The following is an 18,425-nucleotide window of genomic DNA, read 5'->3' as shown; positions in this document are numbered from 1 at the left end:
AATTAAAAAAAAAAAACAAAATAAAACCAAAAAAAAAACCCACCCAGCCAATCCGGCAACCCGCCCAATTATGCAACCAGCCACCTCCCTCGTCGGACCTCCGGCCCTCCTTTACCACTGGAGTCACTGCTCCGGCCACTACTCTCTAAACCACCATCCCCCTCCCCGAAACCCCAACCCCGACCACCAATAAAACCCCTTCTAACTCCGGCCACCAACCAACCCCAAAAACCACAGCACCAGCTGCTGATATTCCCCGTTTCCTTGCGCCGCTAATTCCCCCCCTCCTTATCTCCCTTTCCCGTTTTCCTGCTGCAATTCCCCAACCTCCCTCTTTATCTCCTTTCCAGTTTTCCGGCGACCACTCCTTCCCTTAAAACCTCTTCCTCCACTCGAAAACCCCTTAAGACCACCTCCTCACTCTCGAAAACCACCAAAAATCCCTCCCCACCATCGAAAGTGAACTGTTAAACATCGCCCGCAAATTCCTACATAAAGCCCACAAAATAAGAGTGAAATGACACTTTTGCCCTCAAACTAAAAAACACAATTTCTCTCTCTACTCTCTACTTCCACTTTCTCTCTCTAAATTATTTCCAGAGCTATGTCGAGGCGGCCCGGCAAGGAAGTGGCGGCACCGGCGGTGGGCGGAAGGCGGTTTGCCGGCCAGAAGGTAATTTTTTAAATTTTTGTAATTTTTTTTTAAAAAAAAAAACCTCCGGCGACGGTGGGGCGCCAAGGCGAGACGCCACCACCACGGAGGAAGCGCCTAGGCAAGACGCCCATACGGTGGTGGCGGCGCCTAGCCCAGACGCCACTACCACGGCGGCGGCGCATAGGCTAGGCGCCACGGCCGTGGTATTGGCGTCTGGGCTAGGCGCCGCCACCACCGTACGGGCGTCTTGCCTAGGCGCCTCCTTCTCTTTTTTTTTTTAAATTTTTTTTTTTGTTTTTTTTTAATTTTAAATTTTATTTTCGAATTTTTTTTTTTTTTTTTTAAAAAAAATTTGTTTTTCTTTTTTTTAAATTGTATGTTCCCTTTTTTTTTTATCTTTTTTTTTTTTAAATTTTGTTTTTTTATTTGTTTTAATTTTATGTTCTATTTTTTTTAAAAAAAAAAAATTGTTTCTGGTTTTAATTTTTAATTTTATGTTCCTATGTCTTTTTTTTTTTTTTGAATTATATTTTTGTATGTTAAAAAATTATAAGTTCCTTTTTTTTTTATAAATTTTCTTTAAAATTTTGATGTTCTTCTTTTTTTAAGTTTTTGCAATTTTAAATTTTTTAAGTTTTGTTAGTTTTTTGTTTTTGGTTTTTTCTTTGCATTTTTGATTTTTTGTTTATGTTTTTCATTTTTTAGTTTGTTGTTTATATTTTTTGTTTTTGGTTATATATTTTGTTTTTGGTATATTGTTTTGTTCATATTTATATTTTTTTATGTTTATATTTATATTTTTTATGTTTTTATTTATATTGTGTTGTTTATATTTTTATTTTTTATGTTTATAATTTTATTTCCGTTACTTGTTTATTTGCTTTTGTGTTTATTTTCGTCCTTTTTTGTATTTATATTTTTTGTTTTTGGTAATATTTTTTGTTTTTGTTTTTGTTTATGTTTGTTTTTTTTTTTTGTTTGTAGTTTATATTTTTTGTTTTTGGTATATGTTTATGTTTATATTTCTTATGTTTATATGTATATTGTCTTGTATATATTTATATTTTTTATGTTTATAATTTTATTTCCGTGACTTGTTTATTTGCTTTTGTGTTTATTTTCGACTTTTTTTAATTTGTTTTCGTTATTATGTTTCATTATTTACTTGGAGTTAGGCATCGCAATTTGGACCTGGTGCGGGGAAGAGTATTGACGTCGTGAGGAGTACGATCTACTCAATGGAGAGCTCGGGGCCCAGACACGTTAGATCCCGTGGTATTTCGGCCTCGGCCCGCAGAGAACGGGTGCACTGTTCTGCGGACGATCAAGATGATGATGATGATGATGATGATGAGGAGGAGGAGGAGGTCGAGGAGGAGGAGGTCGAGGACGAGGATGATGCAGATGAGGATGTCGACGATCAGAGTGGACCATATGATGATTACGGTCCATTCAGTCAGAGGCTTGATGATACGTATGAGACGCATAGGGTAGATGTGCGTAAGGGTCGAGATGGTAGGTTTGTTAGTAGATCTGGCACATCATCTGCGTCCACTGTGTCTGCGGGTAGCAGAAAACGGTCGAGGGCCGTTAATGATTCTTGGATGGTGAGGGGTGAGGTGGTCGGGGGACCTATAGACGGGAGTGTGATTCCTAGCTTTTTAGGACACATCGCTACCCGTATTTGGGAGGACCAGGAGAGGGCTTTGGATACAGGCATTTTGAAATGCCAAACCCGGGAAAAGACTTGTAGGTTTTTGTGTAGCTGGGCTGATGCTTGGCCGGAGGAGAGCGAGATGGTCGGGCGATTGAGGGGCACTAGAGTGAGTCACCTTCCTGCCACCATGCACGACAGGATTGACTGGACGCTGATCACGGCTTTCGTTGAGCGATGGCAGCCGGATACGAACTCGTTCCACCTTCCGTTCGGTGAGATGACGATCATGTTGCATGACGTCGAGGCCATCCTTGGGATTCCCGTGGAGGGAAACCGAGCATCTGTCGTCACTGATGCGGATCAGGCAGATTTACTAGCGGAGCTGTTGGCGGTGGATAGGGCTGCGCTGTACACATCGGCACTTGGTGTGTGGGATCACGGCGGCGTTAAGATCGCAGCCGTCTTGCAGCGATGTTTGCACCCTACGGCACGTAGGACGCAGGACACACAGCTGGCTGCATATGTTTTTCTTCTTCTCGGGTGTACCTTGTTTCCGGATAAGAGCGGGAACAAGCTCAGGCCACGCGACATAGTTGAAGCGTGTGAGCCCGACAGAGTAGGCCAGTTTTCTTGGGGGTCGGCTACGCTGGCGTATCTGTATCGCCAGTTAGGATTCTCGAGCCGGGCTGATGCAGCAGGTATCACTGGATGTCTGACGTTGTTACAGACCTGGATATACGAGTATTTTCCTGCGTTTCGACCACACCTCGACCCGGTTCCCATTGGTGATGGCCAGCCACGTGCCTGTGCGTGGAGTCCGCGTGTCGAGAAGAAGTCCGTTGACCGCCTGCGCTCCATACGGTTATCGCTTGACAGGATGTCCCCCTTAGAGGTACAGTGATTAAATTATTTCTACTTTTACAATCTGATGCTTTATTTTATGACTGTTACTGATTTTAAATAATGTGCAGGTGAACTGGATGCCTTTCGGCCAGAACCCTAGTAATAGGGTACCCAGGACCCTCTACACCGGACTGATTCAGTATCGCGAGATCGTAGAGGCGTACATGCCGCAGCGCTGTCTTCGCCAGCTTGGATTTGTCCAAGTTGTCCCACCTCCACCGGCATGGCCCAGTAAGGCGGTACGATCTGCGTCGTCGAAGGAGTACGTCGTCCAATGGCCGGCAAACATGATATCCATGTGGGAGCAGTTTCCGATGGTTGCCCGCCTATGGACGGCGGAGCTGCAGCGGCCGCCAAGTGGGGTGATTGCCATGTGTGACCAGCACTACATGGAATGGTACATCCGGCACTCGCACCCGAGGTTGATCAAAGACATCGACGACGCAGATGATGACGATGTGCCACCTGCCACTGCCTCTTATGCGGTACGTCTCATCTTTTATTTGTTGTTCTCTTATTTTAATATATATATGTATAATACGTCGTTTCATGTTTTTTGTTTTGTGTAGTGGATGGGCAAGATTATGCAGTTGGGACACCGACTTTTTGAGGAAAGGGACTGCATGACGAGTGCATCAGGCAGAGCTGTTATTGACGATCTGGAACGGACCCTTGAGCAGTGGCAGTGGGCGTCACAGAGGGATTACTGATATTTGAAATTAGACATTATCTTTTTAGTTTGTAATATTTGAAATTATTGTTCTTAGTTTTTAAAATTCAATAGTATCTTTTTAGTTTGTAATATTGTGAAATTATTGTTGTTAGTTTTTAAAATGAAACATTATCTTTTAAAAATGAACACATAGAAATGACATAGTATTGACAATACAAGGCCTCATAGTAAAAGGTAGGTGTACATCAACAAAAATTACATGGCAATTAAATTGTTCCACTGTTGCACGCGAGCATGGTACAAAGCATCCCAACCCTCCACGCTTGCTCTACGAATTTCATACCACTTCGGTATGATATGTGGGACCGGAAAATCGGGTGACATGTCTAATCGGATAAAATGTCTGTATGACGGCCCAAGAAATCCAATAGCAACGTCCCTTACCGGTCTGGTGACGGTCTCGCGCGAACACCAGGGCAGAACCGTTGTACATGGATAATAGGCTCGACTATGTAAACCAAGGCCGAAATGCATGACTGCACACTTGTAGATGTTTGCAACGGCAAAGAGATCAAGTGGCGCATCGAACCAATGATTTTGATCGCAAGGTCCCCCTCCCCACCGGATACGCTGCAGAGACCTATCCAAGTCCTCGCCGTACACATGGCCATACACATCTCGGTTTGATGCGATTTCACTGTACATCAACTGCCGCACTAAACCGTAGTTGTCTTCACCCATTTGAAACACATCCGCCACAACCCGAAATCCGCAGTTACCATCTGCAATGACATCATTCCACCCGTCCAAGAATGGCATCATGATATTAGGGATCCTGTCCTTATATGGAAAATGTTCAATGTCCATTCTCCCTGTTACACACATCAATAAACACAATAAACAAGTCAACAGTAAACTAATCAAACAGTCAACAAAAGAAATTGAAGTCGAATGTCTTACCGGTGCCGGGCATATTCACCGACGACGATGATTGGCTGCCACTTGATGAGGATGTACGACCACGGCCACGGCCACGGCCACGACCGCGAATGTACTCAAACGCACTCTTGTTCCGCCGTGGTTGTCGACCCCTAGGTCGCTCGACCCCTTCCGGTTCCTCGGTATCCAAACACGATGTATTGAACATGTCATGAAGTATGTGTGTAGCACTACGAATGATCGAAGGGTGACTGGAGGACACTTGGTCAAACATCAACTGAAACTGCTCCAACTCCTCCTGTTCACGGTGAACCGTATGCGGAACAGCATGCTCTCCGATAACGAGCGTCCGCCAGAATGGATGAACCTGATCGACATGTAACGACGCCCTGTCTTGCGTAATTACGCGGTGAATGGTGCATGCACAAGGTAATCCATGAGTCACTGATATAGCACATCCGCACCGAATAGCCACTTCATCGCCCAACTCCCTCATCCTGGTATACTCGCTCAGAATCAACCCCAAACAGTGGTGTGACACACGACCGTGGAGAATCTTAAATATGAAATGGCCATACAACATGCCATGTCGTCGTCTGGAGTCCTCGAGATAGTTCTTGATGCCGTTCCTCTGAGTATCAATAGCCTTGTTTATTCTCTCGAACAGTGTATCCAGAGCAGCCGTGGAAGAATCAATCCAGTCCTTCAAAGCTCTATGAGCGCTCTCGACTCTGCATGTCGTAGTGTTCCCAAAATGAAGAACTTGGTTCGTCCAATATTTGACAAACTTTTCCCTCTGAGGTACCCACTGGTGCATCACATAGTCTACGATTGGCGGGCACCACTTGTACGCATCCTTGAAGTTTTCCAAGGCTCGATCGTACTCTGCCTCTGTGGTAGCTTGCATGATCTTCCGCCACTTACCATTTACCAATGTCTCTGCTGTTACTAAATTCTTGTTGAAAATATTGTAGGCTTTGACTTTCACGCAGTTGTTGATGTGCCATGTGCACAGTAAATGGCTCGACTCCGGAAACAGCTCCGCTATAGGGGCAAAAAGACCTCCCTCACAATCACTTACGATGGCCGATGGCTGTACATTTGGGCCGATGTAGTTTCTCAACTTTTCCAACACCCAACGGTAACTCGCAGCCGTCTCATCCTTCATGACTGCATAACCAATCAGAAAGTTCTGGTTCGTTGGAGCCATCCCAACCATCTCAACCAGTGGGAACTTGTACTTGTTTGTCTTGTACGTTGAATCGATCAAAATCACAGATGGCCAAGACGAAATCATATCAGCACAATCAGGATGGACAAGGAACAAATGAGTTACCTCCGATGTGTCTTCGTCAGATTCAAACCAGTAAAGGTAACCACGTGCTTGTGCCTGGTGCAGAAGCTGCTGTATAGGGTTCCTTCCCTCTGACCGTTCAAACCTCAATTTCTGTCTGACGTTGTAGATGTGTCTTCGGTTTGGCTGGTCTTCGGGGAATTTCTCTAACACAGACGCTAATATTTTAGCGGGCTTCACTTGAGCATCACTCATTTCTTTTACAACTAGTTTCGCAGCTGGACTTAGGCCGCTTAACTGCCGATGCCCCACTTTGTATGCTATCAGCTCATGGTTGTGATATCCCCATTTGCCGTAACCCTTCACTTCCCAACCGTCACGCCTTTGATGTTGTCGAACCTTAACTCGGAACTGACACCCACAACCTTTCCGCTTTGAGTCAAACCGAATCGCTTTACTGAAATCTCGTTCTTCTCTTTTGCGATAACGGTCGCATCTCAAAATGCGATCCATTCTACCATCCCGTTGAGATTTATGAGTTGCTACTACTAAACAAAAGCCTGATCTAATTGCAACCTGTTTTGCCCAATCAATCGCTTGTTGAGCATCTTCGAACAGGCCATCATGTACAAAAATCCCACTGTAATCATTTCCGTCTCCACCATAATCCTGTAACAATAACATATAACGTATAAATATAATTACATTAAGATTAAATTAATACACTTAACACAAAATTATCACAAACGCAATTTCTAAATTTTAAATTTCTAAATATCATTTTTATATTTAACGCATAATACATTTAAAAAAAAAAATAATAACACACATTTCATTTCAAATTTATCAAACATAAATAAACAAACAAAAAAAACCATAATAAAAAAAAATAAACAAATACAAAACAAAATAAAACAAAATAAAACAAAAACAAACACAAAATAAAAGATGCATTAAAAAAACTTAATTAAAAAAAAAATTAATTCCCTCCAAAAAAAATTAAAAGGAAATAAAACAACACAAGCAAACAAAAACAAAAACAAAAAAATTCCAAAAAAAAAACAAAACAAAATAAAACACCACAAGCAAAAAAAAATCAAAAACAAATCAAAACAAATAAACAAAAAAAACAAAACAAATAAAAAAAAAAACAAAAACAAAACAAAACCAAACAAAAAAAAAACAAACAAACAAATAAAAAAAAAAACAAAAACAAAACAAACAAACAAAAAAAAAACAAACAAACAAATAAAAAAAAAACAAAAACAAAACAAACAAACAAAAATAAAAACAAACAAACAAATAAAAAAAAAACAAAAACAAAACAAAAAAACCAAAAAAAAAAAGGGGATTAAATTAAAAAAAAAAAAAAAAAGAAAAACAAACAAAAATAAAAACAAACAAACAAATAAAAAAAAAAACAAAAACAAAACAAAAAAACAAAAAAAAAAAAGGGGATTAAATTAAAAAATAAAAAAAAAATAAAAAAAAAAATATATATTCCCCTAGTGGCGCCTGGCCAGGACGCCGGAGCCACGGCCTGGGCGCCTGGTCAGGACGCCGCCGCCATGGTGGCGGCGTCCTGGCCGTGGCTCCGGCGTCCTGGCCACGCGCCACTACCATGGTCGAGGCTTCTCCACCAGGCGCCGTTACCACGGTGGCGGCGTCCTGGCTAGGCGCCACAACCACGGCATGGCCTTTTGGCTAGGCGCCAGCCACCATTTCGTCCTTACGATGCGTTACGAACCTCGTTTTCCGATGACGACGGCGATTCTCCGGTGATCCTCGGCGATCCGGTGCTGCTCCACATTTTTTTAGTGCGAAAAATTTATCTTCGGTTAAAATTATAAAAAGGGCAAATTTGTCAAAAAATTATAAAATGTGGGCTTTATGTAGAGATTTGCGGGCGATGAATAACAAGTCCCCATCGAAAACCCTAGCCGCTAAGGTTTCGTGGTGGTGGGAGGAGCAATTTGGGATTTTTGGCTGAAACCTCTGTTTTCGTGGCTGGTGGCTGCAATTTTGGAGATTCGTGGCTGTGATTGTGGGTTTCGTGGCTGCGATTTTGGGGTTTTGATGGCTGCGTGGGGGAATGGGAGGGGGTTTCGAGGGAGGGGGGAAAACGGCGACGCAAGGAGTGGGGGAGACGCGGCGTTCCGGCGAGGGGAGGGGCGGCGGACTGGGCAGTGGTAATGGAGGTTAGGGTGGGACAGTGGGGGAGGGGAGGTTAGCTGGGTTTTTCTGATTTTGTTTTTAAATTTTTAGACCAATCAGGACTTGATACGTGTCAAGTGACCTGATATAACAGGTTTACTTACCGGTTGGGTATGAAGAATACCTTAAAGTTGGGATTATTGAGGAATAATCCAAAGTTGGGATTAATGAAAATAAATTGGTGAAAGTTGGGATTAAAAAACGGTATTAATCCAATAATTTATTGTTGTCATTGTATTCTAATTTACTCACAATAAAAAAAATATAAATTAAAAAGTCTTTTAAAGCGTCTATTAAAAATTCTTTAATGCGTCTAATATAAAAAAGAAATTACTCCCTCCGTGTTTTAATAAGTGTACACTTACCAAATGTGGTCGTATTTTAATAATGATAAACTTATTGTTTTTGGAAAAAAGGTTACATTTTAATATTATATTTCTCTCCTCTCATGGTCCCATCAAAACCCACTATAATTTTTTTATTTCCATTGATTACTTTTCAACTATTAATCGCACTATTTTCTCTTACATTTTTTTAACCTTCTAATTGTATGTCTGTACCACTCACCTCTTATTTTATTTAAGTCAATTAATTTGTCTAAAATTATATGCCCATCTTAATGTAATACTTAAAAAAACACAAAGGTGTATTTAAAGTATCACTTGAAACAAAGTGCGGGTAACACACTAGTTGAGAGTAATAATAAACATACGTGGACTTGCTTATCACCACTCACCAGTCACCCACCACTCATCTTGGGTAGAATCATTAGTTCCCAAAACCAACCCAATCCATCAAAACCAGCAAACTCCCCACCCAAAACCAAAAAAAATCGCCACAATTTCATAAAAATGGAGTTACTCTATCTCTTAGGCTCCATAATTTGGAATTCCATTATCTCCTTTGCTCTTTCTCTCCTCCTCCCCTTCCGACTCCTCATCCGTCGGGCATTCCCTTCCGATGACGACGGCATCATTCTTTACGAAGGAGTTGTTTGGCACGAACGCCGCCGTCCTGTCCACCACTCTTTTAAATACAATGTTCGTTATGCGCTCATTCATCTTGATGTCTCGCCTCTTTCACCTTCTTCTAACCATCTATCGGCTGACGAGGCTCGAAACATTACTGGGACTACTGGCCCCGTGTAAGTTTAAACTATTCGCTCTAGCCTCTAACAGACTTTTTCATGGTATTTAAGAAAGTAAGCCTCATATAATTTTAATATACTTAAAATGGGGTTGAAACTACTCGCACTTGACATTTTTTCATGGAATAATCACTTCTGGTTCATATAACCGCCCTACTTATGGAATGAAGACTTTGATGGATGGATTGATTGATTGATTGATAAAATGGGGTTGAGAGATTGTTCGAGTATAATAGTACAACTTTCAATATAAAAACTTTTCGATTATAATGTGTTGCAGTATTAATAACGAATGAATATTTTGGAGTCCATTTGCTGTTCATAAGTTGAATCTACATTCATTCTGTAAAAAGTCAGCTGTGTTTGGAGTCTTGGATGATAAACTTGTCAATATGCCATCAATTTTCTTCCAAAATATCAATTTAGGAATTTTTAAGAATATTTGGCCTAAATTATGTACGTAGTGTACATTTCTGAAAAACAGTGCTTTTATTTTGCAGTTTTCTCTTAACAATACCGCCTAGTGTGGGATATGAACAGAATCCGTTGAGTTTATACTACTGCTATGACCAAGAAAACTCTTCTACCAGTTTGAAGAAGTGTATTGCAGAGGTAATACTGAGATTGAATCACCTTTCAAATTCTTTATGCATTACTCTTTTGATTCTGTCAATATAGATTCCTTTAGCATACTGTATTTTAATTTACTACAGTTTATCAGGTTTCATTTTTACTGTGATATTGACAAAATTTGGTTTTCGTCTAGGTAACTAATACACCTTGGGGAGAAAGAGTTTCATTTGTTTTTAACCCAAGCTCAGACGTGGTTGCAAAAGCATTACATGTTAGCCCTTTCATGGTATGACATTGGCAAACTAATTGGCTCACCTTTCTTCCACCCTTCAATTCATAAGTGTGCAAAGCATTATTTATTTTATTTGCCAAGACTCAAAAGATATCACATGTTTCTGTTGTACTTAGATAGAGGTCTTTGCATTTAGACAAGAACTATTATAATTTATTATAATCATAATCATGATATAGGATGATTAGGCTGCAAAGTTATATGCTAGCTACCGCCTACCTTCCTACCATTCTTTTAATGTGGGACAATAATCTTTCGCACAAACATGAGAAATTCCTTATACTATTGAAAGTATAGATTTAAGCACCATCTGTTTGGGTCCCCAAGTGTTAAGAAAACTATAGCCTAAAATATAGCGCATACATGGTGGAGGAATCGGCTATGCATGTGGCCTAAACATTTTCTTCCTAACCTCTTTCAGATTTCTGTTGTTCATTGTGAATCACCTTCTTGGAACCACTTTTTCTAAATAAATCATGGGATTAAATATCAGAGCAGGTTACTGCTTACTGACATCTTAATTTATTCATTTCTTACAATTGAATGGACTATTGTGTTATAGGTAAGACTATTGGGTTTTATATGAATTTCTTAAATAATACTATATGTTCTGTACAATATATATGGAATGTGCTTGTTATAAATCAATAAATGCTGTATAATTTGATTATTAATCTTGTATAATTAACCCTTGGATCAGTTTGTGTCTATTAATGAGAAAAAAGTTTGGTGGGAGATAGGTTAATTTCTCGATGATGTGCTGTATGAGTAGACCTTTTACTCAACGGTTTGTTCTTGATGATGTGCATCGGCAGAGCTATATCCTTGGACTCGTAGTACTAATTTCTCCTGAACTTACTTAATAAACTCAATGGATCTCTGATTTAGAATGTTTAAAAACTAAAATTTATGATTGGATAATTGTTTTACTTTGATGGGTCTCATTCATATGCAGTAGTACACTTTTCTTATGATATAGTAGGTGATTTTAATGCCACTGTGGTATTTGTCTGAAGAATAAAATCAATTATAAATCAGGGCAAATCTGTTGCAGCTGTATTAGCCTGAGTTATGTTAGGATTGCATAAGTATTAGCTGTTGTATCTCAGCATTGCAGATGAGTTTGATATTCTACTCAACTTCTGTAAAGATGTACCTTCAACTATTTGGTGTTAGCCGGATTCCTCATACAAGAACTGATTGCATAATAAATGACGTATTAGAAATCATGCAGGACATGCAAGGAAGTTGGAAAATCAAGGCAACAGCACCTAGAAATGATTTGTCAGTTGTTATCTCTGTTCATCACCCGGATCTTGGCGAACATTTCTGTGCTATATTAAGAGCGCAAAGAGTGAGTTCCTCGAAGGTTGATCAATTATTCTTCTTCTGGTTGATGCCCCACAAAGTTGCGGTTTGGATATATTGGCATGTAAGTGATACTTTTCCAAGGAAAGCAACATTTTTTTTTTCGAATTTGAGCCTATTCAACCTGATCCTACTGCTTGAATTGTTTAAGGATATTTTTTGCATTACTATGATGTTTTTCAAGATACACTTTGAATTACAGTAATCCAGTCATGTTTTACCTGGGTCTGTGGCAGAGGAAGCACTAAATCATTTTCAGAATTAGATAGTTCAACCTTCCTTGTCTCTTAGAGCATCTTTGGAAGAATAGCTTTCAGATCATATAAATAGAAATAGTCTGACACATTTGATTGAAAGTGACGGAAGCTTTGGCTTAGTAGTTAATTGGGATCTTCCATTAACAAGTTGTAGAATGGGCTTTAGCCTTTCTAGGTTTATATGGAACCCAGCATTGGCGGATGAGCTTCCCTGATGAAAGGGATAGTCCTTGGAGCTCTACTTTAGCTCATTGTTACCACTTATTGTGATTGCTCTAATCTTACTTTAGGCCTTTCACATAACATAGATCCCTTGTGGAAATTATTGTTAACTATTTGGGTGTTGAGATCATAATATTTGCAGAAGGAATCAAGCATTCCTTGATTCTGATTTAAATGCCAGTCTGGTTGACATTGACACATCGTAATCCTTGATTTTGTAACAAATTTAAGTCTGGTTGACATTGAAACAGCGTATACTCGTTCTTACAAAATGTTTTAGGATGTTAAAGCTTGAACGATAGCCTAGGCCATACCTTAGTCATACTGAAACCTTGTAAACAATGAATCCCAAGTTTATTGTTTTTAATGCAAATGCCAAATTGAGGCTGAGTTTGTCCTACAGTCAACATATTATGGTCCATTCTAACATTATCCCGAGTATGGACAAAGGACCCTGAGAAGTAATACCAAAATCTTTTGTAAACTTTTGTATAGATGAAAAACTTTTTTTAAATTCTTTAAGGCTTTAAACATTGGAAACAGAGTAGCTCCCGTTAAGGTGCAAGAGCAGTACAAGCTTACTTTAAAGTGTGCAGAACACCTGAATCTGTTTACTTATACCCTTGTTCAATCATTGGCTCATTGCATGCGAGTTTTAACCTCCTTGTACAGACTACAAACATGTATGACACAAGAAAGATAGATACAAGCTTATCAAAATCTTAATAGTACAGAAACAAAAATCAGTATGATCGTGATTACGATTAGCAGAGTTCCATGAATGGTTCTGCTATAGACTTAAGCTATTGACTTCTAGTGGATGAAGTCAAATTATTATTTTCAATGTTTATAAACCGTGTTATCATTATACTGAATACATATCTTGAGAGACCTACTTACAAACTCACCGAATTGAACATCAATGTATAATTTTATTAATAATGAAACCTAATTTGTAGCTTCGTGAGAAGCTAAAAACTTTGCATCATATTAATGACTCCTCTTAACCTCTTTACACCATTCAAGTAGACTAAACCTCCAAGAGTGAGTGTACAATAAAATCTGGTAGATATTTATCCGGAAAATCATCATCAACTATGATCCACATCTCCAGTATTCAAGAAACTCCAAATTCATCATGGGCATTTTGATATATGTCTGGACTTTCTTTATGCTTTTCCATTGATTAATTTCAAGTTATTCTGGTAGCGGCCTATGAATCTTGTGATGTAGGAAACATTTTGTTGTGTACGCACCAATACATACATACATACAACATGCTGTCAGAAACATATGGAGTGATTCTCAATTCCTCTCTCCTGCTCGGTTTTAAAACTTTGTGTATCTTGTCCTCTTTATCCATTAGAGCATCAATGCCCTTTCATCTTTGAATAATCAATCTTTTGAGGACCTCATCAATATATGTATATCTTTGTAAAGGAGTGCCCCATCATAACTTCTGTGTTTGTCTTTTATGAGTTTGATTTCAAGAATACAGCTTACATCTCCAATAATATTTCCTTCATAATTGATCTGAGAAGTCCTAAGTCTTATCTGTCGCCCCTTTTCTATAGGAAGCAAGCTCAATATCATTGAGATACGATATCTAGAAAAAGAACTTGCTTCGAATGACCTTAGCATACAAACACTGGCCTGCCCAACGGATACATGCATCTATGGTACATCATTTATCTAGCCCCTGGCCAGTCAACACTATAGAATGCAGATGATAATCATAATGAAGCAAAGCTTTTTATTACTTTCAGAGTGAGGTGAAAACTTTCCTATTATAAGGCTTCATAGTTTCTTCTTGTCCTCTAGACCTTCCAGTTTCCATAATTTTTTAACTTCAATTTATAAATAAAGTTGTTTACTATAAAATCCCAATATATTATGGCTTTAAAACTATAAGACTTACAGAAAGCATAAGAGATTGATCACGAATCCATGATATTGTAGAGACTAGAGATGACTAGAAATTAGCTAAGGACTCGATGAGACAGTATAGCTCTATATCCTATGTTATGTACTACAAGTAACTTTTTGTGTTTCAACTGATTTGAAATGTTAAAAACTCAAAGCACCCTTCTTAGAATTCTTAGTCATATTTTCTAATATTTTACAGTTTATGCATTGTGTCTTTCAAGATGTGCCCAAGTCTTTTATGCCATGGATTACAGAAGTATTCTGCTAGTGGTATAAGTGGTAATCTATGTCACATTCAAATGGACCCACATAAACAGAATTCCATGTAGGATTGTTCATTTACTGGCAGGATCAACTGTAGTGCTACAAACTTTGAGATGGATTTGCAAATTCAAATTACACATATCTGGCACTTTTTAGTTCTATTCTCATCCCAGCTCACACATTATCTGTTAAATCTTCTTTTGATGAAATATGATCATATTATTGATTTTTAAAGTTTTTAAGTCTCATACATTGGCCATCTGCTTTAAAATCTCTTAAACGAACATTCAGGTAAAATAAAAATAGCATTAACCGGGAGCAAATTGCTCTAGTGTGTATGATCTAACAACTTAACAAGTGTATGTTTTTCCTTTACTCTCTTCATGTGCTAGGCTCTTAAGCTTTGGTGGAAAAGTGTTTCATTCGTCCAACATCCTAGGTATAATAATCCAGCTTATAGAGAGGAAGCTGTATCACGTGACAAGAAGTTAAATTGCTGCAAGGCAGGGGACTTTGAAACAAGTTTGTGCCCCAGAGAAGACAGAAATGTAATAGATCATCAATTTAGTTGGACTGATGCAAAATGGCCTTGGTCATAACTGCTACAAGGTACCACATTTTATCTTTACTGTATCATTTACATAGCTTAGAAGTTGAGTAGCTCTAAATAGGAGATGCCATTTTTAAAAATAATTCGCGTTTGTAGTTATTCTATTGTAATCTTGTGCTGCAATCATGTGTAGGTGGGAAGGATAAGCAACTAAACTCAACCCTGTTTAGCTGAGTTGGAGGAGAGTGAAAGTGTGAAACTTTATTTATGCTGCGGTTGAAAAGGATATTGGGGATGAACCTAGATCATTGAAGACATTGTTCGGACCTTATTGGTGAGCATACCAAACATAAGAAACTTGATGAAATGGCATGTAATGAGGTGTGAGCAAAAGTTGTAAGTTTTCATGTACATGGTAACTTTTGCTTGTAATTCTTAACATACTCTTTGGTCAGGTTTATTATATAATTCACATGTATGCTCTTCGATTATACATCAAAGCCTCATGATAACCTATGACCATCCAGATTTTATTCCAAAAACAAAGCAAGTAGGGTGCAGGGTTATTTGGAAGGGCAGTGTGGAGAATGGAGGATGACTTTTACCGGGTGGGTTTGAAGGACAGGGGAAGGGTTAATATCAATGATACAGTATGTAACGATAAACTGAACTTCACATAGCTTCAAAGGTGCTAACTTTTGGTCTTAAAAGCCTCAAATTCAGTAGTTTATATGTAGCACAACTATTTCTAAGCCGCAATTGTAAACCTAAAGGTGTGCTTCTAGCAATGTAATGTTTGTGCTCAATATATACTTCGTATATCTTTACAAATCTACAGCAGAAGCATACAGGTTAGGGGCTTCTATTAGGAACAAAATGCTAGATAGATAATTACAAAGTAATATACTCCCGCTGTCCCATAATATAGTTTTTGTTTGTGTTTTTTCACGGTATTTAAGAAATAGGCGGAGAAAGTGGATGAAGTACATACTCAAAGTGAAAAGTACAATCATAGACTAAAGTTGGAGAGAGAAAGTGGAAAAAAGTACAAGGCATGTGCAAAATTCAAGGGTAAATTAGAAAGTACAATGAATAAAGTTAAAAAAGTGAGGGTATAATGGTCTTTACATACTAACTAAAATAGAAACAGGAACAATATTTTGGATCTCCAAAATAGGAAAACATGAACTATATTATGGGACGGAGGGAGTACTATAATTATGATTATGCAGAGTTTTTTCTTAGAATTGGCAGCTATGCAAAATAGTTTTAATTGGATTTATCATCTATAGCAGTTCCAAACATTGTTTATTTACAGGGGTCTGAATGCTGTCGAAATCTTTAGGATCATCTTAAAAGCACTTTTTTTTAGTCATATCTGTTTTTTGCTTGGTTTAACTATGAATTGAACTTAGAGCTATTAAACTTTGAGATGGATACAAGTTTTAAAGGTAAATAATGCATACCATGCCTTGAATATAAATTGCCTTTCTGAATCTTCTGTAAATGCAGTGAATGACTTGCACCAATGACGCTCTATGCATTGTATTGACAACTTGAATCTCTTATCATTATATATACTACCTCCGGTTTTTTTTATGTGCAACTTTTGTCATTTTAGTCCGCTCACTATTATGTGCAACTTACTTTTTTCTTTCTATTTTTAGTAAAAAAACTAGTCAAATGTCAATTTTACCCTCATTTAAAAAATTAAAACACAATTTATTAACTATAATCGGATTTTATTAGTCACTAATTCTTACCCAATATTCACCCCAACCAACCCAATCTAATTCATCAACTCTTCATCTTCAATTCAAGAAACCCAAAACCATCCTCATTCATCTTCATCTTCCCTCATATTTTCTCTCTCCTCTTCAAAACCATCTTCATTCATCTTCATCTTCATCTTCATCTTCCCCCATATTTTCTCTCTCCTCTGTCATCCTCATCTTCCCCCATTGATCTTCTTTCTCTCTCTTCAACTTCAACCGGCGATTTCGTGGGTTTTCATGAGGGTGGTGGTGGTTTCGTGGGGTTGGTAGTGGTGGTACTGGTAGTGGTGAAGGGCCCGTGTTGAAGGCGGCAGTGGTGTTGGTACGGTGAAGGCGGTGTGGGTCGTGGTTGTGGTGGGTGGTTGTGGATTTGGGTTTTGGTGTGTGGGTTTTGGTGAGTGGTCGTGGATCTGGGTTCTGGTGGGTGGGTTTTGGTGATTCCATCGGTGGGTTTTGGTGGGTGGTCGTTGTTCTGGGTTTTGGTGTGTGTTCGTGGAGGTGGTGGTTCCGTCGGTGGGTTTCAGTGGGTTTTCGTGAGGGTGGGGTTGGTTTCGTGGAGTTGGTTGTGGTGGTGGTTTCGTGGGGGTGGTAGTGGTGGTGGTGAAGCAGACGGTGGTGTTGGTGAAGGCGGCGGTGGTGTTGGCTGATCTTGGTGGTGGCAGTGGGTGGTTGATTAATTTTCAGAACATTCTCTCTCCACCTTAATTACATACCCCTATAATACATTAATCACCATTATTAAGTTTTGCCTCGTGAATCGTAAAGCCTACCAAAGTTGCACATAAAAAAAATCGGAGGTAGTATATTACAAATGATTGGTTATTTGGTTTAAGTTTCATCTAGTAGATGAGATGTTCAATGTCGGTTTAGCTTCGAGTCTTCAATGGTTGCTATTACCCTATAATTTTATAAATTTTACGTGAATAAATTTTGATTAACTCCAATATTAAAATTTTGCTCTCGAAGGTGGTGTTATGTTTTTTAAATTTAAAAAAAAAAAAGTGTTTTATGTGCGGTTGGTCATACCTCGAGATCGCCTGTAAAATAAATAGAGTAACTCCTATAACATAGACAGAGTAACTCCTACAACACTGTCAGAATAACCCTTATAATCCTAACTGAGTAACCCTTATAATACTAACCAATTAATCTCATGGTGGCTCCTTGACTGGCCACACCATATGACTAGCCACATATAAAAGTTAGTGTTAAAAAACAAAAAGTAGCACCTCAGACCTTGACTTATATAAAAGAGATATACTCCGTACTTAATATTTCTTTCATTTTTTTTTTTTTTGAAAGAATATTTCTTTCACTTCTAAAATCATTACGTCTGAAATTCTACACAATTAACAAAAATTCTTTTAATCGTTGTAGTAGTCTAATTAGATTCATCATGCTCAAAATATTAATTGTATTTTATAATGTAATTTTTAGTAAAGTATGTTTAACGATATTAATGATATATATAAACTCTTTTTTTTTAAAAAAAAAAAAGTTTAATGCTGTAGTAGTACCGCATGTCAACAAGACAACGACAGCTAATAAGGGTAGTACCGCAGTAGTAGTCGACAAAACAAAATCTGTATTGTTGTATATGCAGAGTGAAATCGGTGTGCCGCACAACATGCATAATCCTAAATCCATCATTTTTCACGTGTTTATTTTCTACATTTAATTTTCCATCTTTCTTAAGCTGCGGCTCCTTTTATTTAT

General features: G+C 38.5%; 2 protein-coding genes across 2 annotated transcripts; one reads left to right on the top strand and one right to left on the bottom strand.

Moving 5' to 3' along the window:
- Positions 1-4,040: 4,040 nt before the first annotated feature.
- LOC110728545 lies at positions 4,041-5,271 on the bottom strand. The gene is made up of 2 exons (XM_021908187.1): positions 4,849-5,271; positions 4,041-4,760 (listed from the first exon to the last, which is right to left on the bottom strand). The coding sequence occupies exons 1-2, from the start codon at positions 5,099-5,101 to the stop codon at positions 4,144-4,146; spliced, it is 870 nt and encodes a 289-aa protein (XP_021763879.1). The 5' UTR covers positions 5,102-5,271; the 3' UTR covers positions 4,041-4,143.
- A 3,804-nt stretch (positions 5,272-9,075) lies between these two features.
- On the top strand, positions 9,076-15,456 carry LOC110728544. The gene is made up of 6 exons (XM_021908186.1): positions 9,076-9,479; positions 9,983-10,094; positions 10,249-10,341; positions 11,582-11,779; positions 14,777-14,993; positions 15,128-15,456. The coding sequence occupies exons 1-5, from the start codon at positions 9,187-9,189 to the stop codon at positions 14,981-14,983; spliced, it is 903 nt and encodes a 300-aa protein (XP_021763878.1). The 5' UTR covers positions 9,076-9,186; the 3' UTR covers positions 14,984-14,993; positions 15,128-15,456.
- The last annotated feature ends 2,969 nt before the right edge of the window (positions 15,457-18,425 follow it).

The sequence above is a fragment of the Chenopodium quinoa genome, unplaced genomic scaffold (assembly GCF_001683475.1).
Source record: "Chenopodium quinoa cultivar QQ74 unplaced genomic scaffold, ASM168347v1, whole genome shotgun sequence".
Lineage (NCBI taxonomy): Eukaryota > Viridiplantae > Streptophyta > Magnoliopsida > Caryophyllales > Amaranthaceae > Chenopodium > Chenopodium quinoa.
This window is presented reverse-complemented; position numbering and strand designations above follow the sequence as displayed.